Source organism: Heterodontus francisci, chromosome 35, assembly GCF_036365525.1.
Source record: "Heterodontus francisci isolate sHetFra1 chromosome 35, sHetFra1.hap1, whole genome shotgun sequence".
In the NCBI taxonomy this organism is placed as follows: domain Eukaryota; kingdom Metazoa; phylum Chordata; class Chondrichthyes; order Heterodontiformes; family Heterodontidae; genus Heterodontus; species Heterodontus francisci.
This window is the reverse complement of record NC_090405.1, coordinates 49474954-49499249: the sequence shown is the minus strand read 5'-3', so window position 1 is coordinate 49499249 and position 24296 is coordinate 49474954. Positions and strand designations below refer to the sequence as shown.

General features: G+C 42.2%; 1 protein-coding gene across 9 annotated transcripts in view; it reads left to right on the top strand.

The window, feature by feature from the left end:
- The window catches only part of hmg20a (high mobility group 20A), a 48888-nt gene that overhangs the window by 7663 nt on the left and 16929 nt on the right, over positions 1-24296 (top strand). For 7 of the 9 annotated variants that reach the window (XR_010969473.1, XM_068015527.1, XM_068015522.1 and 4 more), the window contains exons 2-3: positions 17380-17475; positions 19803-19950. Coding sequence is in view for 8 of the 9 variants with exons in the window: in XM_068015527.1 (XP_067871628.1) it covers positions 17381-17475; positions 19803-19950 (243 nt within the window). In the remaining variant the exon portion in view is untranslated. Of the gene's footprint in view, positions 1-17379; positions 17476-19802; positions 19951-23992; positions 24124-24296 lie in introns of those variants that run through there. The other 2 variants (XM_068015530.1, XM_068015528.1) reach the window with 1 other exon arrangement.

The window sequence follows — 24296 nt, the reverse complement described above, 5'->3', positions numbered from 1 at the left end:
CGACCTACCCGTTACAAAACCGTGCTGACTATCGCTAATGAACTTATTCTTTTCAAGATGATTATAAATCCTGTCTCTTATAACCTTTTCCAACATTTTACCCACAACCGAAGTAAGGCTCACAGGTCTATAATTACCAGGGCTGTCTCTACTCCCCTTCTTGAACAAGGGGACAACATTTGCTATCCTCCAGTCTTCCGGCACTATTCCTGTCGACAATGACGACATAAAGATCAAGGACAAAGGCTCTGCAATCTCCTCCCTGGCTTCCCAGAGAATCCTAGGATAAATCCCATCTGGCCCAGGGGACTTATCTATTTTCACACTTTCCAAAATTGATAACACCTCCTCCTTGTGAACCTCAATCCCATCTAGCCTAGTAGCCTGAATCTCAGTATTCTCCTCGACAACATTTTCTTTCTCTACTGGAAATACTGACGAAAAATATTCATTTAACGCTTCCCCTATCTCCTCTGATTCCACACACAACTTCCCACTACTATCCTTGATTGGCCCTAATCTAACTCTAGTCATTCTTTTATTCCTGATATACCTATAGAAAGCCTTAGGGTTTTCCCTGATCCTATCCGCCAATGACTTCTCGTGTCCTCCTTGCTCTTCTTAGCTCTCCCTTTAGATCCTTCCTGGCTAGCTTGTAACTCTCAAGCGCCCGAACTGAGCCTTCACGTCTCATCCTAACATAAGCCGCCTTCTTCCTCTTGACAAGCGCTTCAACTTCTTTAGTAAACCACGGCTCCCTCGCTCGACAACTTCCTCCCTGCCTGACAGGTACATACTTATCAACGACACGCAGTAGCAGCTCCTTGAATAAGCTCCACATTTCGATTGTTCCCATCCCCCGCAGTTTCCTTCCCCATCCTACGCATCCTAAATCTTGCCTAATCGCATCATAATTTCCTTTCCCCCAGCTATAATTTTTGCCCTGCGGTATATACCTGTCCCTGCCCATCGCTAAGGTAAACCTAACCGAATTGTGATCACTATCACCAAAGTGCTCACCTACATCTAAATCTAACACCTGGCCGGGTTCATTACCCAGTACCAAATCCAATGTGGCATCGCCCCTGGTTGGCCTGTCTACATACTGTGTCAGAAAACCCTCCTGCACACACTGGACAAAAACTGACCCATCTAAAGTACTCGAACTATAGTATTTCCAGTCGATATTTGGAAAGTTAAAGTCCCCCATAACAACTACCCTGTTACACTCGCCCCTGTCGAGAATCATCTTCGCTATCCTTTCCTCTACATCTCTGGAACTATTCGGAGGTCTATAAAAGACTCCCAACAGGGTGACCTCACCTCTCCTGTTTCTAACCTCGGCCCATACTACCTCAGTAGACGAGTCCTCAAACGTCCTTTCTGTCGCTGTAATACTCTCCTTGATTAACAATGCCACCCCCCTCCCCCCCCTCTTTTACCATCTTCTGTGTTCTTACTGAAACATCTAAATCCCGGAACCTGCAACATCCATTCCTGCCCCTGCTCTACCCATGTCTCCGAAATGGCCACTACATCGAGATCCCAGATTTGCCAAAACAACACTGACTACACTTCTAAAGTAATTAATTAACAGCAAGCACTTTGGGATAGGAAAGGCACTATATAATTGTAAATTTTGTTTTTCTTCTCTCTCTCCATTTCCCTATCGAAATGGCACGAAGTTCAATTGTATCCTTCCCGTTTCTGCCTGAAAGCTAGGTAGTTGGGCCAGAGGGAGAAAAAACAGGAGGAGGCAGAGAATCACCCGGCAGCTTTCTATTCCTGATTCTTTTTGAAAAAGAAAAATTTGTAAATAATATTTGTAGCTAAAAGTTTTCCGGTCACCAGAATTTGAGAAATTTTAACCTAACCTGCTGGACCTGCTCAGTCTACACTCTGCCTGTTTGTAGTTTCCAGTGATTTCTGGTAAAACTAATTCACTCCCATTTGTATCCCACTGAGTGGGTTAGATGCACATTGGGCTATGATTAGCTTAAAATATATGTAAGTGCAGGTCCATCAAAAATAGCATTACTCGATAAACATTACTACAATAAATTAATATTTCATAAGATCTCCATTTCCCTGAAGGAGAAATAGTTCTTGTTCTGCTTTGCTAATGTGCTGTATGATTGATGGGCATTGAGTGCTGTTCAATGTGAATTGAAAGTGTAATTAGGCTTGCCTGTCAGAAAAGCAGCAAAAAGCTGCAGTTTACTCTTGTTTTTTAAACCAATTTTCAATCCCCTTCCTATCCTGAAGAGGCTGACCCACAATGGGTTTTGGCTGCATATACATCAGTCCCCCTTTGACATCTAACCCAAGGTTCCTGATTTCTCTCTACTGATGCCGACTTGAAGTGCAGGATTTTGGGCATCAAGCAGTGGGGATATAATGGACTTCTGCATCCCTGGGCTAGGCTTGGGGGAGAATCCCTTAAGTTCCTGTACCTCTGGTTAACCAATATGGTCACTGCTAGAAAATCCTCCTGTATGTAAGTCAGGTGGACAAGATCTGGCTTGGTTATGATGAGGCCACACAGTTGAATGGGGCAGTTTCAGGTTGGCAAACTGTAGCTAGTGAAGTACCAAAGGAAGCATTGCTGGAGACTCAACTAATTACGACCTATATTAATGGCTTGAATGAAGGGACCGAGTGTATTGTAGCCAAATTTGTGGACGATACAAAGATGGGTAGGAAAGCAAGTTGTGAGGAGGATACAAAGTGTTTACAAAGAGATATCGATAGGTTAAGTGAATGGGCAAAAATTTGGCAGATGGAGTATAATGTGGGAAAATGTGAGATTGTCCACTTTGGCAGCAAGAATAAAAGAAAAGAAGCAGAATATTACATGGAGAGCGATTGCAGAATGCTGTGGTACAGAGGGATTTGGGTGTCCTTGTACATGAATCACAAAGTTTGCATACAAGTGCAGCAAGTAATTAGGAAAGCAAATGGATGTTGGCATTTATTGCAAGGGGGGTGATGTATAAAGTAGGCAAGTCTTGCTATGAGTGTCAGGGCATTGGTGAAACTGCACCTGGAGTACTGCGTACACTTTTGGTCTCCTTAAGGAGAGACATACTTGCATTGGAAGCAGTTCAGAGAAGGTTCATTAGGCTGATTCCTAGGATGAAGGGGTTGTCTTATGAGGAAAAGTTTGTCCTATACTCATTGGAGTTCAGAAGATTGAGAGACGATCTTATTGAAACCTATCAGATTCTGAGGGTCCTTGACAGGATAGATGCTAATGTTTCCCCTTGTAGGGGAATCTCGAACTAGGGGGCACAGTTCCAAAATAATGGGTCTTCCATTTAAGACGGAGATGAGGAGGAATTTCTTCTCTGAGGGTTGTTTATCTTTGGCATTCTCTTCCCTGGAGAGCAGTGGAGGCTGGGGCATTGAATATGTTCAAGGCTGAGTTAGACAGATTTTTGATCTACAAGGGAGTCAAGGATTGTGGGGCAGACAGGAAAGTGGAGTTAAGGCCACAATCAGATCAGCCATGATCTTATTGAATGGCAGAGCAGGCTCAAAGGGCCGAATGGCCTACTCCTATTTCTTATGGTATTATGAATAGCTTGCTGATATTCAGTATGAAATACTCATCACTTTGCTGAGACAGTGGAAGTGACTGGCACACAAGGAGCACGATCCAATGTTACGACTGAGGCGGGAGGAGTGCACTGTTAATTCAGTCCCACGTCTCCACGGGTCGCAGCATATCAATAAATTTTCCCACCTACCGAAAACCAGCCAAATCCATACTCTTTGTCCCCAGAATAAAGCACACCAACCAGGTTTCTTTAATCAACAAAAAATCAACTATTTATTAATAAACTAAGTCTTAAACAATAATGAGATAAATCTCCTTATTTCCCTAGCCCTCATGCACACACGCATACATTCCAAGAAAAACCGGTTAACCGGGGAAAAATGATTTTTTTTAGTTTACAGCTGTTTCTTAGGAATAGAAGGAATAAAATAATAAATCAGTTTGTCATATTCTGGTAGGAAATTCTTTGGTTTAGTGAGGTGTCCCAGAGTCGAATAGAATGCCACTCAAAGTCTCTCCAGGTGAGGTTGATAAACGGTATGATGATGGATAGGCGTTCAAGGCAATTCGACTGCAGCAGGCTTTACATAGGTCTTTCAGCAGGGGTGTAGCAACAGGTCTGCTTAGTCTTACAGTGGCAGTAGAAACTTTCTTCAGATTTCAGGATTTCCTAAAACACAGGAGGCAACAGGAACCACACTTGATGCAGGGATTCTTCAGAAACAGGAGGCAATAGGAATCTGCTACCTCTGACATACAGAGGTTACTTCTCAAGAGATGCAGGCTTCCTTTAAAGAGAGAGGTAATACTTTTTCTGGGTCTTCTCTGATCTCCAGGCAGGTCGAACCCAAATTTCAAAATGCCTACTTTGTCCAACTCACTGGTTTTTTAAAGGGTCCGAAAGTGAAAGCAAAACCTTGCTGAGCAGATCACATGTCCAGAGTCTCCCTTGTCATTCAAAGTTGCTCTGAGGAGATCAAACCCCTTGCTGGTTTCCTTGAAATTGCTTACTTTCCTGCCCTTATATACAATTTCAGCTTTCAAACCACCCATAAAGTTCAGCTTTTGTTTTGAACTTCCTTTCAAAACGTTGCAAAATTTTCAGCTATTTGCAGGTGCCTCAATATCCACTGAAAAATCCCTTTTCAGTTTTTTAAAAGCACACCAAATTCTAAGTTTTTAGTACAAAAATAAAAACCTTGTAACACCAAAGACGAGTCGATGCCTTCAAGAGAGTAAAAGGGAAGAGCCTCAGGGCTCGCAATATTTTTTTGTTGTACTAATTGATTGTTCGGCTTGAGGAAGTTTTCTGTTCCGTAAACTAGCAGATCTAAGGCTATAAGGTTGTCACTGGGTTCTTATTTTTTGACATAACCCTTGGGCATGTAACTGAGATAGAGCTGAATATGCATATGTTCAGATATCAGATAAACTATAGCACTAGTTTACCAAACCCAGTAACAATCATCCCAAAGCATTTCCACCATCTACAAGGCACAGGTCAAGAATATGATAGATTACTCTGCACTTGCCTGGATGAGTTCAGCTCCAACAACACTCAGGAAACTTGACATCATCCAGGAAAAAGCAGTCCACTTGATTGGCACCCCATCCCCTACCTGAAACCTTCACTCCCTCCACAACTGCCACCCCATGGCAGCAGTATGTACAATCTACAAGATGCACTACAGCAACTCGCCAAGGCTCCTTCGACAGCACCTTCCAAATCTCTACCACCTCGAAGGGCTAAGGCAGCAGGCACATGGGAGCACCATCACCTGCAAGTTCCCCTCCAAGCCACACACCATCCTGACTTGGAACTATATCGCCGTTCCTTCACAGTCAATGGGTCAAAATCCTGGACTCCCTTCCGAACAGCATTGTGGGTGTACCTACCCCACATGGACTGCAATGGTTCAAGCAGGCAGCTCACCACCACCTTCTCGAGGGCAATTAAGGATGGGCAATACCTTGCTAGCAACACCCACACCCCATGAATGTTTTTTTTTAAAAAACACCGGCACAGACCACTTGGGCTGAACAACCTGTGTCTGTGATGTAAATTCTATGTATTCCCCACCCCCCTGACAATAAATCAATCCATCCCAATATCTCAGCAGTTGAAGTGGCGTGGTTCAATAGCACTTCAGTTCAAATCGTGGATGCTGGAGTTTGCTGTGTGTTACTTTCTGCTGTGCTATTTCCTGCCAGCAAATTGAAAAAAAACTTGCTGCTGAAATGGAGTAAAACCAATTCGCGAAGGCACCTTTATATAAATGACACACACAGACAATATGCTTCAGGGTTATGATGCATCTCAGGAGGTTAGAGAGTGAGAAGTCATTCAAGCTTTGCTCCCACTCCATCAGACCCCCTTGGGTTACTGCTTTACGCTGTAATTTGTATGATATTTATCAGTGTTGATTATTTCAGGACTGCAGAACTTTCTAAATGGTGTCAATGCCCTCCTTCTTCCTTTGAAAGCTGTAGGTGCTGTTTTTTACACGCTGATGGCCATCTCAAGCTCACCTGCAAGAATCTTGCCCCCCAAATGGGTGTGTCTCATATCTATTATTGGTCTGTTACATTAAAATCAGTATTGCTAATTTCAGCTCATAATTTGGGGCAATAATGTAGTTAATGAGTGTTGTGTATCAAGTAACTCACTTTCTGTTAATCTGTCGCCTATCTAATTATTGTGGGTGTTGATAATCACAGGCATTGAGCAGATGGCCTGGGTTTGATGTATTGTGGTATGTTGTAAAAACATGGCATCTCGACATCCAGTGTGTGTAACTGGACCACCTTTGAGTCACTCCAATGCCGACAGCTCAAAAGCCAGCGTTCCCAAATTCCATCCTTGTCTTGCTCTGTGTCTCCTCTCTTTCTCACCGCTTCCCCCACCCCCCTACAGCTCAATGCATGTGAAGTACTTGATATGAATTCCCACCACAGAGCACCTGTTCACTGCTGCTACAAGTCCTTCGGTAAATATTTAACAGCCATAAATAGTACTGCAGTGCATTCCAGTGATGTGAGCCAGCAGAATCAGCTCATTCTTTTCTGCTGCTGTATCAAAACTACTTGTGTAGCAAAAGCTTTTGTCCTGTTCAGTCTCTCCTTGTGCCATTCTCTTGCAATGAGATGAGTGGTTTTGACCAGTTTTAATACTAGCTATTGAAGCATTTCAACCTCTTAGTCACAATTATCAAGCACATAACTATGTGGTTAAAAACTGTTGGTTCCTATTACAAACCCTTTAGATTATGGACTAAAAGGAGAATAATTGACTGATCAGAGTGAGTTTGAAGCAGTATAAGTTCATATAACTTTGAATCATGAAGTGCGGTTACTGCTTTCGGATGTTTATTGTAAGTGTTTGAGATTACTGCCCTGAATTGATTTTTATTTTGCAATTTTCTTCTCACCTGCACCCTTCCCCAGTAAAGATGCTGCTGACCAGTGTTTAAGTGGCCTATTTTTGTATGTGGGTCTGACCGTGAATGTGGAATGGTTATTTGCAGGGAGGATCACAGCTGACCCTGTTGTTACATGTATGCACTTAAGCAGAGTCACCCGATGCAGGTCAGGAGTAGGAACTCTGGCTGATTTTTTTTCTCTTATTCTCCGAGTGATGTAGGGATCAATTGTAGCACCCCTATTTCCATCATGGCTATGATCCTAACTTAGTTGGGATCAATGCTAGAACATTCCATCTCATGTTTTCTTCCCTCTTCCTTGAAGATAGTTATGTTTACTGGGGAAGTGGCATCCTTACTCAGTTGCCACTTTTCACATTTGAGTCTAGAAGATGAGTGTCAAAGTTCAAAGCATCTGAGCTGATTCAAATCTTGTCTTGGTCTAATTTCCATTCATGTACACTTTTCCCCCAGAAGTAGTCATGTTGCTAAATCTCAGAATTGATTTTTGTGATATCCTGAAGAAGTTGACTCTTCAAACTTGTTTGTTTCTGTAGTGTATCCCTCTATCCCTCTTGATGTTGAATATTGATTTACAATTGGTTTCTACTCAAGAAAGGCTAGACGATACCACCACCATCATCTTGCAGTATAGTAAATGAATGCCAGCTCAATGCACGCCCTAGGTATTTTTGTTGACTAGTTTAGTTTTAATTCTGAAACCTGAAGAGCATCTACCGCTGCCTCTGGCACTGTGTGCACAAAATGATTGGAATGAGAAGATCACACAGTCAGACCCAGTAATTCCTATAAACTCACCGTAATGGAGAGATTGCACGGTCAGACCCAGTAATCCCCATAAACCCAGTGTAATGTGAGATCGCACTGTCAGACCCAGTAATCCCCATAAACCCAGTGTAATGGGAGATTGCACAGTCAGACCCAGTAATTCCTATAAACCCAGCTTAATGTGAGATCGCACTGTCAGACCCAGTAATCCCCATAAACCCGGTGTAATGGGAGAACGTGCTGTCAGACCCAGTAATCTCTATAAACACAGTGTAATGGAAAGATCGCAGTCAGACCCAGTAATACCTATAAACCCAGTGTAATGGAGAGATCGCACAGTCAGACCCAGTAATCCCCATAAACTCGGTGTAATGGGAGATCGTACTGTCAGACCCAGTAATACCTATAAACCCAGTGTAATGTGAGATCGCACTGTCAGACCCAGTAATCCCCATAAACCCGGTGTAATGGAGAGATCGCACAGTCAGACCCAGTAATCTCTATAAACCCAGTGTAATGGGAGATCGCACAGTCAGACCCAGTAATACCTATAAACCCAGTGTAATGTGAGATCGCACAGTCAGACCCAGTAATCTCTATAAACCCAGTGTAATGGAGAGATTGCACAGTCAGACCCAGTAATCCCTATAAACCCAGTGTAATGGAGAGATTGCACAGTCAGACCCAGTAATCCCTATAAACCCAGTGTAATGGAGAGATCGCAGTCAGCCCAGTAATACCTATAAACCCAGTGCAATGTGAGATCGTGCTGTCAGACCCAGTAATCCCCATAAACCCGGTGTAATGGGAGAACGTGCTGTCAGACCCAGTAATCTCTATAAACCCAGTGTAATGGAAAGATCGCAGTCAGACCCAGTAATACCTATAAACCCAGTGTAATGGAGAGATCGCACAGTCAGACCCAGTAATCCCCATAAACTCGGTGTAATGGGAGATCGTACTGTCAGACCCAGTAATACCTATAAACCCAGTGTAATGTGAGATCGCACTGTCAGACCCAGTAATCCCCATAAACCCGGTGTAATGGAGAGATCGCACAGTCAGACCCAGTAATCTCCATAAACCCAGTGTAATGGGAGATCGCACAGTCAGACCCAGTAATACCTATAAACCCAGTGTAATGTGAGATCGCACAGTCAGACCCAGTAATCTCTATAAACCCAGTGTAATGGAGAGATTGCACAGTCAGACCCAGTAATCCCTATAAACCCAGTGTAATGGAGAGATTGCACAGTCAGACCCAGTAATCCCTATAAACCCAGTGTAATGGAGAGATCGCAGTCAGCCCAGTAATACCTATAAACCCAGTGCAATGTGAGATCGTGCTGTCAGACCCAGTAATCTCTATAAACCCAGTGTAATGTGAGATCGTGCTGTCAGACCCAGTAATCTCTATAAACCCAGTGCAATGTGAGATCGTGCTGTCAGACCCAGTAATCTCTATAAACCCAGTGCAATGTGAGATCGTGCTGTCAGACCCAGTAATACCTATAAACCCAGTGCAATGTGAGATCGTGCTGTCAGACCCAGTAATCTCTATAAACCCAGTGCAATGTGAGATCGTGCTGTCAGACCCAGTAATACCTATAAACCCAGTGCAATGTGAGATCGTGCTGTCAGACCCAGTAATCTCTATAAACCCAGTGCAATGTGAGATCGTGCTGTCAGACCCAGTAATCTCTATAAACCCAGTGCAATGTGAGATCGTGCTGTCAGACCCAGTAATACCTATAAACCCAGTGTAATGTGAGAGTGCACAGTCAGACCCAGTGTAATGGAAGATCGTGCTGTCTGACCCAGTAATCTCTATAAACCCAGTGCAATGTGAGATCGTGCTGTCAGACCCAGTAATACCTATAAACCCAGTGCAATGTGAGATCGTGCTGTCAGACCCAGTAATCTCTATAAACCCAGTGCAATGTGAGATCGTGCTGTCAGACCCAGTAATCTCTATAAACCCAGTGCAATGTGAGATCGTGCTGTCAGACCCAGTAATACCTATAAACCCAGTGCAATGTGAGATCGTGCTGTCAGACCCAGTAATCTCTATAAACCCAGTGCAATGTGAGATCGTGCTGTCAGACCCAGTAATCTCTATAAACCCAGTGCAATGTGAGATCGTGCTGTCAGACCCAGTAATACCTATAAACCCAGTGCAATGTGAGATCGTGCTGTCAGACCCAGTAATACCTATAAACCCAGTGCAATGTGAGATCGTGCTGTCAGACCCAGTAATCTCTATAAACCCAGTGCAATGTGAGATCGTGCTGTCAGACCCAGTAATCTCTATAAACCCAGTGCAATGTGAGATCGTGCTGTCAGACCCAGTAATACCTATAAACCCAGTGTAATGTGAGATCGTGCTGTCCGACCCAGTAATCTCTATAAACCCAGTGTAATGTGAGATCGTGCTGTCAGACACAGTAATCCCTATAAACCCAGTGTAATGTGAGAGTGCACTGTCAGACCCTGTAATCCCTATAAACCCAGTGTAATGTGAGATCGTGCTGTCCGACCCAGTAATCTCTATAAACCCAGTGTAATGTGAGATCGTGCTGTCAGACACAGTAATCCCTATAAACCCAGTGTAATGTGAGAGTGCACTGTCAGACCCTGTAATCCCTATAAACCCAGTGTAATGGAGAGGTCGCACAGTCAGACCCAGTAATCCCTATAAACCCAGTGTAATGTGAGAGTGCACTGTCAGACCCAGTAATACCTATAAACCCAGTGTAATGTGAGAGTGCACAGTCAGACCCAGTGTAATGGAAGATCGTGCTGTCTGACCCAGTAATCCCTATAAACCCAATGTAATGAGAGATCACACTGTCAGATCTCTTTGAAAAGGGAAGACTGAGAGGAAATTTGATAGAGGTATTCAAAATGAGGGGCCTGGACAGAGTAGATAAGGAGAAACTGTTCCCACTCGAGAACGAGAGGGGACAGATTTAAAGCAATTTTTAAAAGAAGCAAAAGCTACATGAGGAAAACCTTTTTCAGGTTGAAGGTCTGGAATGCAGATCCTGAGAGTGTAGCGGAGGCAGGTTCAATTGAAGCATTCAAAAGGGAATTAGACTGTTGTATGAAAAGGAAGAATGTGCAGGATTACAGGGTGAAGGTGATGGAGTGGCACTAGGTGAATTGCTCATTCGGAGAGCCAGTGCAGACACAATGGGCCGAATAGCCGCCTCCTGCGCTGTAACAATTCTGTAATTCTGATCCTAGTAAGTTCTTGAGGGTAACTGAGCCCTCATCTGGCGAAACAACATCTGTATCTTGTGGAAATGCAAAAGTATTCTGTAGTGGGCAGTGCAAGCCTTTTGAGATTGCCAAAGGTTATTTTTCTTGAGTTGCAATTTAATGAAATCTCATGTTCTTTCTTTGTGTAGTTTTTGTCTTCTGAGCTTCTACCTTTCCACATCCTGTGATAAGCAACCAATAAAATTGGATGCTGTGGTTTATTGCTGTAGCTGTTGACTTGGAATTACCAGTCATTTCCACAATAATGGCTATCAGTTCCCTGCTGACAGTCATTTAACTCCTACAAATCATGTGTATAGATTTGATATTGGGATAGATATAAGGATTTCAAGTGCTGAATACCAATTTTAGTTTTTAATGGCATAGCCATGAAACCAGACCATTCAGTATTTGCTAATAAATCAGCTCTGAAAGAACAAATTCCACAGAATATAGGGATGGAAAGAATTAAGTGTGGTGCCAGATAAACAATAGTTTAAGACAGACATACCCAATTGATAGAGTCAGCATTGGACTCCTTTTACTAAATATGGTATTTAGCTCAATCTCATGCCGAGGTACTCTTCTGATTCACTGGATCTCTGCTTCAACCACTGAGAAATATCTTAGTATTCCTTTGGAGAGATTTTCCTTTTAACCCCATTTAATTGAGCTGGCACTTTACACTAAAAGTCTTATGAGTTCAGCATTACGATCGTTCAGTTGTAGTTTCTGTCTTAGTTTCTGCTCTGGCAGCACACAGTGAGGTCTTTCACAGTGTGGGTAAATCCCAAATAAAATGTGGTATCTTCACTACTCAATTTCTTAAATCCCTGTTCTCTGCTGAGGGTGATGACTCGTGTTGAGATCTGCTTTCGTAGGTGCCAGCATCCTTGTGTTCGCCATGTGAGAGTCCAGACAATGAGTTAAGACAGTACGTTGCAGTGAAACCCGATGCTGCTTCACCTGGCATCCACTTTGTGACCAGGCGTAGCAATTTTCAGGACAGTGAGGTCAATTCTTCTACCCTTATGTGTTAACTTGGCTGAGATCAGCATGGTTTGTTTTTAAATACGATCTAATTCACGAGCCTTTTGGCCAGCAGGTTGGGAGAGCAAGTTGTTTGCCAGCCATTCTGAGACTATTGTAGAAGCTGATTTTTAAAAATGTTATAGATGAATACTAACCTTCAAAATATGAGATAAAGTGTAAGCAAAGCCATAATCTCCTCCCTTTACATCCTTGATGACATTGTTAAACAAGCCTCTAGAATTGTCCTGCCGCTAGGCACAACCTTGAATCAAAAGGTTTATAAGTGGTTTTTTTTGTGAATGCGAGCACATGTTCTGTATGCGATCTGGCAAAATGTTAACTTCCCCCTTCCTTCACAATGGAAATGGTTTAAATATCGAAACTAGCTAACAGTTTACTTAACTGCACAGTCTGTTGCAAACCTTTTCCAGCACTTCCTTGTAGGTCGTGGGCTGACTGTTTGCTTTCCTGATGTTGGTCAGCCAGATGTGATTCTGTTTGGGAACTGAATTAAGAGCTCAGCATGAGAATGGGAAAAATGTTCAGTCCTGCTCTTCAAACTATTTATTCTGTAGAAGGAATATAAGGAATAGCATCAAAGACAATGACCTGCCCCATCCATGTCTAATTGTATCAGTAATTGATTGTAACAAAGATGTCTTATTTAATGCATAGTTTGACTTGCTGTTTCCCAGTCACTTAAATCAAATCTATTTACGAAGTTCTAATACTTTGACCTCCTCACTGTTCCAAACCTCAGCAGTGCAGCATTCCCCTGGGCTTTGCATTTGGCTCTCAGTTTATTTTTTCTGGAGGCCCAGAAGAGGACAATATTTCTGCAAATACCAATCCTGGAAAACAGACATTCTGTCCTTTCTTTCCCCCCCACCCCCCCAAACTCTTCATTTCTAGTAAACATACTCTGGTCATCTACTGAGTATTAAATTCAGCGTAGAGCTCTTTGCAGTGTTCCCAAAATGTGTATCTCACCCAGCTTCATCAATGTGATTATCCCATTTGCAACACCACTCTGAATCATCGTGCCCCCATTCATTCTAAGTTATGGTACATCAGAGCATAAGAAATAGGAACAGGAGTAGACCATACAGCCCCTTGAGCCTACTCCGCCATTCAATAAGATCATGGCTGATCTGATCTTGTCCTCAATTCCACTTTCCTGCCTCTTCCCCATAACCCTTGACTCCCTTATAGTTCAAGAATCTGTCTATCACAGCCTTGAATATATTCAGTGACCCAGCCTCCACAGCTTCCTGGGGTAGAGAATTCCAAAGCTTCATGACCCTCTGAGAGAAGAAATTCCTCTTCATCTCCATCTTAAGTGGGCGACCCCTTTATTCTGAAACTGTGCCCCCTGCTTCTAGATTCCCCCATGAGGGGAAACATCCACATTGCATCTACCCTGTCAAGCCCCCTCAAGATCTTGTATGTTTCAATAAGATAATCTCTCATTCTTCTAAACTCCAATGAGTATAGGCGCAACCTGCTCAACAATTCCTCATAAGATAATCCCTTCGTCCTAGGAATCAACCTCGTAAACCTTCTCTGAACTGCCTCCAATGCAAGTATATCCCTCCTTAAATAAGGAGAATAGTAGTTATGGGTAGTTGTGTGGGCTGGCCTGCAGTAAGGAGCTCTCAATGAGACTATGTCCTTTTTCACTTGGCAGGAGTTGCAGAGAAAACCTTGAATCTGTTAGTCTGGGTAGGATTTGAACCCAAGCTACAGAATTGAAAAGGCAGTGTTGTAATCTGCTATGTTACCGATCTATTTAGCCAGCAGAAAATATCAAATGTTTTAAGTCAGATCACTACAGCAAAATCCTTTCATCCCCCACCCACGCTGATACTGCAAAATTAGTAGTTTATATTGCCTCTTCATTGTGCTACCATGGTTACCTGCCATCTGCCAATACAATCCAACAAATACATTAGAAGTTCCAATAAGTTTTGCTTAATACTGTCACATAACTGATAATCAGTGAAATACACATCACGATACATTTCTTGTATTCTTATAGTAAAGGTCCTGATTAACTTTGTAAATAGATGATTTGACTTAAGTGACTATTAGATTACGAACCTTGGTTTGTTTATAAAGACATTGCTTTAAAGCTCACATTATCTAAACATCAGCTGTATTATGGTACAGTTCAACTATGTTCCTTTCTAGCAAATGTCTGGGAACATGACAGAAAGTTTAACTTTTAAGCAGCAGTGCTATTCAAGTATTAATCCTGGCATCTTCCTTGGTTTCAGTCATTTTTTTCTCAAAGCCAACATACTTCAAAACTGTACAGTGCATCATTCCCCAGGCATCCTGCTCTTCTACCAGTCCATAGATTGGCACATGTAGGTACAGGAGTGTAATCTGAGTTGACTTGCTCTTCTGATTTTGTTGGATGCACTGAGCAATTGGAATTGGTGACTAAAGTCGTGGTCTTTTGCTAAATATAAGATTCAGCTTTGTTGATGGCTGCAAGAAGTGCAATAATTTCAAGAGAATGAAAAGAGGGAAGAACAATGTTTTGGGCTCTAAATTGAGTTTTCTGATGACAAACTAAATACAGATGAAGTTTGAGTGGCTCATACAGTCATTATGGACTGTAACAGATCCAGCAGTCCCTTTTTTGTTTCACTTTTCTCTGTTTCTGCTCACCCTCCCCAAAAGGCTGTGACTCATACCTAGGTAAATTCCACAGGTCCCGATTACCCTGCTATCTTTCCTCAAGTGACCAGTCATGTTTTATGAGCCTAGACGGTGAGTGTTGGCAGGCCGTAACCGTGATGGGTATCACAGTTGATAATGAACCTGCTCTTGCTTGACGTCCAAAGATGTGCATGATTGAGCAAGGTTCACAGAGCAGTGATCTGAAGTAGAAGCCAAGCTGAATTATTTTGATTTTCTGTTTTACTCGCTCTTTAAATTCTGCGACTGTAGTAATTCCTTTTCCTGCAGCTCTAATTCAGCACAGACCAGGATTGAATTGAGGGTCTTCATAATCTGTACGGCTCACATGATGCATTTACCAGTGGAGGAATATGAGTAATTCGTTGCGTTTCTAATTTTTCCTTTTGATCGCAAGGAGTTGAGCCCCACAGACAGCACAACTAAGCCCGATCCTGCCTCTTCCTGAGGTCCATCCTTGCAGACCTCTAGCATTGGGCGTAGGATAGTGACCAGGAGTGAGATTTTCCTCTTGCTTTATATTCTTAACCCAGCAGATTGCGGGCAATTGTAACACTCCGACTGCCACCATAACTGAAATCAGCATAAAGCAGGGATTAAACATTATCCCTGGTCTATAGGGCTCAAGGTCTTAATTGGAGCTAATTTTCATGGCCTCAGTTGGGTAAAAACAGGGAGTAACGCTCAAAACAATCTTAGTGTCCCATTCCCACTGCTGATGTTTCTGCCACTGTTTCTTGCCAGTCCTAGAAATGGGCAGCCAGAGAGCCAATTGCCTGTCTCAGAGGAGCCCCTCATGAAGGTATGCAAATCAGCATACTGTGACACACACAGGACCCTGACGCAATTTTCAGGTAACATTGGAACATGTGCTAAGCACCTTTAACAACAGCTGCAAGACGCTCACAAAGACGGCATGGTAACTTTTTTTTTTAAGATCTTTGTCTGAATGCTCCTCCGGGACCCACAAAAATCATCCCATCTGCTGCCAGTTCCCTCGTTCCACCCTCTGTGATTCCAGTCCTCTCACTCAGCACATCGGACAGTTGCTGCAATCAGACCACCCACTGAATGATAAAACCAGCTCCACTGGCCTAAACACACTTGATCATTGGGTCGGCTGACACTCTTTTTGAACAGGAAAAGCTCTACTAATTGTTTAACTATTGAGTTTTCCTACTTGTGGCATGTGCAAATATTGCCAGCTGCTGCTATTTTGGCATGCAGATTCTGATCATGTAAGAAAGAACAGTTTCACAACATCACATAGAAAAATTTCTTTCCCATCAGGCATTGCCTGGCACTACTGCAGTTTAGAATCCCTACAACACCAGTGGACGCAGGTGGAGGCACCAGCTGGTCAAGATATTGGCAGATTATGGCAACCGTACCTGAAGCTGTTCTTGTACTGAACCCTTTCTTGTGATGGATAGCATGCTGCTCTGATGCTTAATTCTTCATTGTCATCTTTAACCTTCTGCAGTATATTTGGTGCAGTGTGTGGAGTGTTAATTTTAAATACCTTTTTAATGTAATTTTTCTCTCAATTTCCTGATGTGTTATAAATTGTGAACAGATTCCCATGGACTGATCATACTGTCAAGCAGGACAGTGCTCATAAACTTCAAATTGTTTCTTACTGGGCATTGATTGTTTGTAAATGTCATGGAAATTTACTGTTGAAAAGCAAGACTGATTTTTCAGTTCCAACCATTGGCTTATCCAATCAAAACACGCTACTGACATTACAGTGAACAACAATGGAGAGCTCTTCAGAGCACTGACAATTGCAGAGGCATTTCAAACATGTGATTTAGGGTGCTAAAAATGTTTATGTATTTTCATAATTGGCTTTGGAATATTTTCTTTACCAACTGTAAGAACCAAACTGTGTTACGTTCCTGCATAATTATCTAAGTTCTGAAGTGGTATTTTTGGTTGCTTTGCTGTGACTAAAGTTGGAATGAACAGTCTGGTCAATGATCTGACTCCACATCACACTGGAGACTCAAAAGTGAAACCCTCAGCAGTAACTCCCCTACTGCAGTGAAAGTGTGATTTTCAGCAGTTCAGTTTCCAAGCTTCTATTTCCTTTCCACTTGTAACATCAGGACATCATTGCATAATCTGTTAATTAATTTTCACAATGAAAATGCTGAAAATAGGTTTGGAACAGCCAGAGTAACTGGGCTGTCTCGAGCCACAACAACTGAATACTGAAGTCTGCAGCAAAAGCAGCATTTCTACGATTGCTGTGACTATGAAAAACCGAGGTACTCTGGCAACAAATGGATTCTACACAGCGAGCGTAGAACATTGTGGCCTTTGTTATGGGACATCACACCACCCCAAATGCCATGCGTCATTATTATGAATATACTTGCAAAAGATCATTTTTGTAATCCTGATATACATTTATCAAAATAAATCTTGGTTTCTAAATTGCTTAAAGCGGTCATAGTTCCAGTATCTTAATGTTCCATTAGCTGTCCGAAAGCAGGTAACTTTCGTTCATGTATCAATAAAATTATTAATTCACAAAAAATAAATGCAGTGAAGAATGGACGTACCCTTTTTTAAAAAATAAGCTAAAATGGAATCTTTTCTTTTTAGAATGATGGATGGACTCATGTCAAACACGGCATTACCCCCCCTTTTTGCTGATGATGATGTATCAAAGGAGAGTGCAGATCTGACAGTCGATGCAGGGTATGTCGGATACACTCTTAACAAAATGCACTGTAATATTGCACTGTAGTTAATTCATTTGCGCGAGAGGATACCAGAATCTGGAAGGTATTTTGGTAAGCCCTGCCCATTTTTTCATTTGTTCTCCTGTACGTGGTGACTGTTGCTGCAGTCTTGTTCAATAGATGTTGGCATCCCCTATTAACATGCCCACATTCACTCAGTATGTGTGTTGGCAGGTGAGTGAACTATTGAGGGCCTCACAGCTAAGCTCCAAGTCTAAGTTAGCTGTTGGTTACAATTGATACAGAGAGCAAAAATCTCCTCAATGTCTAGTGATTCTTGTTAAGGATGAGATCACGCTCAGTTGAGTTATTGCCCACAGCCTCCTGATGGCCACTACAAGGCTCACAGAGAAATAATGGTGACTTGGGTGATGTATCAGTTAGTGCCTGTTGTCGGTGGAACTGTACCCGAAAAAGTAGTTGAAATATCTTTGGAACACGAAGGAAGAAAATTGACTAGATTTATTGGGGGCGGGGATGAAATTCTACCACTGACTGGATCATACAGAAAGCTTCTTCCTGCTCCAACACACACACAGATGCACTATGTTTTCCGTATGTTATGCTCCTCCACCCCTGCCCAAGTCCCCCTTCCTTAAACCTCTTAGTAGGTATGATATTGCAAGCACTAGCCACCCAATTAATTGACTGTTCTTCATGAGGTAGCCTAGACAAACAGCATTAATGAACTATTCAAATTGGTAGCATCACAAAAGGTAATCCTCAACATGTGCGCAGTAGCTATCTTAGAGAAGCAGGATAAGAAAGCAGAAGCAGTAGATTTTTTTTTTTAAATCTTCTATAACCCTGGGTTGTGCATGGTATTGTAGATACTGTGTTATATAAGTAGTCAGTAATTGCTGCATGAACTGCTGGCTTGGAAAGATGCCACTTGTTTTCACTTTTTAAATTTACCAACATCTACAAAAGTGATCATATTCTGTGACATTTTTCACATGTTGATATTTTTGCCAAAGGTTTGATACCTCATTCTTTTTATTCTACATATGTGATTGTAATAAGCGTATTAGACTATTTCTTTTGATCATCGAAGATGTGGAAGCCTCAGCTTCCAGTTAACTCAGCCTAGACCAAAGACTCTGTTTATTGAAGCCCAGTGAGATCAATACATCCACACACACACTCACCTGCATTTGTAGACATCAGTGTTCATTATGTGAACAGCCATATTGTAATGGACCCTTAACCTGAATTCATATGAAAAGGTAGCACGTCAAAATGGGAAAACATGTTGCTTTATTTGTGTAGAATCAGTACAGTCACTGGATTTATTTAGTGTATTGGTATGAGTATGCTGCAGAAAGATTTGGAGTTAAACATATATTCTCTAATATGTGACACATGCAGTTCATCACAGTGCTTCACGTTTGTGTAATAAAGTTGAAAATATTCTTTCTGAACACAATCTAAACTTGAATGGACAAAATCTTTTGTTGAAGTGCTGGGGCTTTTCACAGTTTAAGTGGACACAGTATGAAAATACAAGTGTCAATGCTTTTAATAGAAAAAACAATGTATTTAGCAGACATTGGCATTACATATTTTCTGTAAGATTGTTCTTCGTTAAGAGGGTGTTACACCTATCTTGTATCAGCTCTTGTTGATTCTCCAAGGCTCTGTGCCACCAGGGAAATTGCCTGCCTGAAATGCATTCTAGAATCATATCAGTTTCTAGTTTGTGCAGAAACTGTTGACTTATCAAAATGCTGATAAAGTGCAGTGAAGCCACTAAGTTTGGATATTTGTTACAGTAAATTCATGATGGTCGTTGACCTGCACAAGCATCCACAAAAGACAGGCTTGTGTGTTATGTGCGTATGCACAATAGTTTTACAATTGGATTTAAGTGAAGGATAACTGAGTTTCTGAAATTTTCACAGCAAAAGTAGTTTTTTTTTCTAGGATTTCAGTAAAAGGTACTGGTGGGTGTGTGAATTGTTTGTACTATGTCACTGTGAACTGCAGAAAGCACCCAGCAGTGCAATTACAGATTTTGTCTTTCCGGAGTTGTGGATTATGTCTGGAGAGCATTTGAGATACATAATACTAGGGTGATGTCATAGTGGTTACAGACCTCTCACTGGTGGTGCTGTGGGAGCAGGTTGAGATGGGAAACTAAGAGTATTGCATGAGAGACACATTGACTGAAGTGCAGTTTTTGCTGTAGCATATTTGTGCTAATATGTCAAACAGGCCTTGTAACATCAGTGTACTGTACTGATCTTGCACAACAAACTTTAAAACCTTTTTCTTTTAATGTAGCTTTTCAGGCCCAGAAGGTTCGTACAGTTCAGGGGTCTCTCAGTCTCTGAACAATCCAGAGTTTGTGGAGGATCTGTCCCAGGTGCAGTTATTGCAGAATGAGTCCCCTCAGGCAGCAGACAGCAATGAGCAAAGAAGTGAGGAGGAGGTGAGTGTGGAAACCATCTGTGTTCATCTCTGGGTTGTTAAACCACACAGTAAAAGCATTGTGTTCTGAGGCACAAGCAACCCTATTTGTTACTTTCTCACAGAAAATTGGCATTTCTTTGGCAATTAATTTTGGCGAATTCAAGTTAAGTCTTTTATGCCATTTAAGAAAACTTAATTAAAGAATTGAAAGAGGTGAACATGAAATGGAGACAAAGTAATAAGGAGGATTACAGAAGGTGACAGCTTGAAGGTGTGTGGATAAAGAGCATTACAAAGCAGGTAGAGCCCTAATAGATTTGCTTAATATTCTAGGAGAACCACTTACGAGCAATGGATTATTAACTGGATCATTTTCTCAGGTTTTCTATATTTTTCCCCTCCAGTTCCTCGTCCAACACACCACCCCACCCCCCACCCCACAAATGAAATTCTGCCTCAGGCTTAGATTATAGTTCCAACCCATCCTTTTGTACCTCACCCAAGTTGCTATGTTTCAATCCTTACCTGACGCCTACACATGCACACTACAGCAGAAGTGGATGGGCAGTGATCGGGTACAGGAATCCATGCTGTTTGTTTGTCTTCCTTCTGTTACCTAGGTACACTCTGGCTTTGAGGAGCGGCCTCATCAGTGCTTTGGCTGAAATCAGCTAAGTTAACAACTAGGGAACAAATGGGCCTCCATGGTTTTAGTGAACCTCATTTTTAGAACAGGCAGTGCATTGACCAACTAATGGTCCATTTAACTATGGTTAAATATGCAAATAATTATCTTTTTGATTAATGGAGATTGTGGCTAGATGTGAGGCTTTAATTCTGTAAAATGGTTCAAATCATAGAGTCATTGAGTTATACAGCACGGAAACAGGCCTATCATGTCGGTGCCGGCATCAAGCATCTGTCTATTCTAATCCTATTTTCCAGCACTTGGCCCGTAGCCTTGTATGCTATGGCATTTCAATTTCTCGTCTAAATACTTCTTAAATGTAGTGAGGGTTCCTACCTCTACCACCCCTTCAGGCAGTACATTCCAGATTCCAACCACCCTCTGGGTGAAAAAAGATTTCCTCAAATCTCCTCTGAACCTCCTGCCCCTTACCTTAAATCTACGCCCCCTGGTTATTGACACCTCTGCTAAGGGAAAAAGTTTCTTCCTATCTACCCTATCTATGCCCCTCATACTTTTATATGCCTCAATCAGGTCCCCCCTCAGCTTTCTCTGCTCCAAGGAAAACAACCTAGCCTTTTCAGTCTCTCTTCATAGCTGAAATGCTTGCCTTGTTAGTCCCCCCAAAATGCATCACCTCACACTTCTCAGGATTAAATTCCATTTGTCACTGCTCTGCCCATCTTAGCAGCCCATCTATATCATCCTGTAATCTAAGGCTTTCCGCCTCACTATTTACGACACCACCGATTTTCCTGTCATCTGCGAACTTACTGATCATACCTCCTATATTCACGTCTAAATCATTAATGTACACTACAAACAGCAAGGGTCCCAGCATCGATCCCTGCGGTACACCACTGGTCACAGGCTTCCACTTGCGAAAACAACCCTCTGCCTCCTGCCACTAAGCCAATTTTGGTTCCAATTTGCCAAATTGCCCTGGATCCCATGGGCTTTTACTTTCTTAACCAATCTCCCATGCGGGACCTTACCAGAAGCCTTACTGAAGTCCATGTAGACGACATAAACTGCTTTACTCACATCTACACATCTAGTCACCTCCTCGAAAAATTCAATCAAGTTTGTCAGACATGATCTCCCCCGACAAAGCCATGCTGACTATCCTTGATTAATCCTTGCCTCTCCAAGTGGAGATTAATCCTGTCCCTCAGAATTTTTTCCAATAGTTTCCCTACCACTGATGTTAGACTCACTGGCCTGTAATTATCTGGTTTATCCCTGCCACCCTTCTTGAATAATGGTACCACATTTGCTGTACTTCAGTCCTCTGGCACCTCTCCTGTGGCCAGAGAGGATTTGAAAATTTGTCTCCGAGCCCCTGCTAGCTCCTCCCTTGCCTCACGTAACAGCCTAGGATACATCTCATCGGGGCCTGGGGATTTATCCACTTTTAAGCCCGCGAAAACAGCTAATACCTCCTCCCTTTCAATGCTAATTTATTCAAGTATATCACAATCCCCCTCCCTGATCTCTACACCTACATTGTCCTTCTCCATAGCGAACACAGATGAAAAGTAATCATTTAAAACCTCATCTACGTCCTCTGGCTCCACACACACATTGCCGCTTTGGTTCCTAATGGGCCCTACTCTTTCCCTGGTTAACCTCTTGCCCTTAATGTACTCATAAAACGCCTTGGTATTTTCCTTTATCTTGCCCACCAGTGTTATTTCATGCCCCCTCTTTGGTCTCCTAATTAGTTTTTTTAAGTACCCCCCTACATTTTCTATACTCCTGTAGGGCCTCCATTGTTTTCAGCGCTCTGAATTTGCCAAGAGCCTCCTTTTTTTTTCCCTTATCCAATCCTCTATATCACTTGACATCCAGGGTTCCCTGGACTTGTTGGTTCTACCCTTCACCTTGGAACATGTTGGCCCTGAACCCTCACTATTTCCTTTTTGAATGACTCCCATTGATCTGATGTAGACTTTCCTACAAGTAGCTGCTCCCAGTCCACTTTGGCCAGATCCTGTTTTATCATACCAGCCTTCCCCCAATTCTTTGTCCTTTTCCATAACTACCTTAAATCTTAGAGTTATGGTTACTATCCCCGAAATGCTCTCCTATTGACACTTCTACCACTTGTCTGGCTTCATTCCTCAGGATTAGGTCCAGTACCACCCTTTCTTTTGTAGGACTTTCTACGTGCTGGCTCAAAAAGCTCTCCTGGATGCACTTTAAGAATTCCGCCCCCTTTAAGCCTTTTGCACTAAGACTATTTTCCAGTTAATATTGGGGAAGTTGAAATCTCCTGCTGTTTTTACCCTATTATTTTTACACCTCTGAGATTTACCTACATATCTGCTCCTCTATCTCTCCCTGACTGTTTGGAGGACTGTAGTACACTCCCAGCCAAGTGATTGCCCCCTTTTTGTTTTTAAGTTCTACCCATATGGCCTCATTTGAGGAACCTTCTAAGATATCATTCCTCCTTACTGCAGTAATTGACTTCTTGATCAACAGTGCAATGCCGCCTCCTCTTTTACACCCCCCCCCCCCCCCCCAAACACCCCCCCACCTCATCACACCTGAAGATTCTGTACCCTGGAATATTAAGTTGCTAGTCCTGCCCTTTCCACAACCATACAGTTTTTCCAAGAAGGATGTTTTTCAAGTTTTGAGCAGGAATTGCTGAAGCTTTTTCAATCCTATTAGATGAGTCGCAGAATTTTCTTGCCCAAATTTTCTGCTGTTCTCTCCCAAAATTATTGGATAACGATTAGAATGAGGTTCCAGGCTGATGTTTTTTTAAAAAATCCAACTTAGCTCAGTGATGCTCAGGCCATTCATAGTGCTTCAACTGCTGCCCTAGTTAAGAAGAGCTACCTCACAGATCAGGAATCAGACTAGCATTTTGCTGTGTAAAATGGGGAGCATTCTACCCCAATCTCCCAAATAAGACGGGATAAATAGCTTTTAAGTTGGCAGCTAGGAGTGCTACTAATTGATTTCCCCCTGTCTAGGTAAGTGAATTGCCACTGGCTCAGCTGAGTGGTGAACTCTTGTCTCTGTGATAAATGAGTTATTTGGGGACTGGATAATATAATGAGCTGGGCACTGAGACTTCTGAAGTCCATCCCAGACTGGTGTGATGAAAGCCTCTGCTTCCCAGCTGTAAGAGTTCAGAGAGTCCCAATCAAGCTCACAACAATAAACTCTCCCTAGTTTGCAACTAAATTAACAATCTTTTGTCAGAGAGGCCAACGAATGTTCGATGGGGAAAAATGTCACACTGATATAATCAGATTAAAGCTGAGGCACATTGTTCTGCGCTTAACTGTGCTTTACCTGACCTGTGATTACTTGATGATGACACTGTGCCTGAAATGGATATTGTTCTGTTCCCCAGTACTGATGTCCTTTACATTGATAAACACAAAATTCACATCAGAAAAAAAGTCTCATCGATTCATTGTGTGCTTAATGCAGTCATTTCAGCAGGAAAGAGCAATGATGAACATTTCAAGTATGGTGCACTATGTAAGCCTTTTGTTGTTTAGTACAGTGCATGCCTTTGTTTAAAATCACATTGATGACCTCATGGTTTTCACCCTTGTTATCTTTCTTTTATGTCTAGAGCCAAGGTAATATATTTGCTGCCTAACATTATGAAGTGTAACATGATAGCAGGCTCTGTGGTTAGAATGAGATTG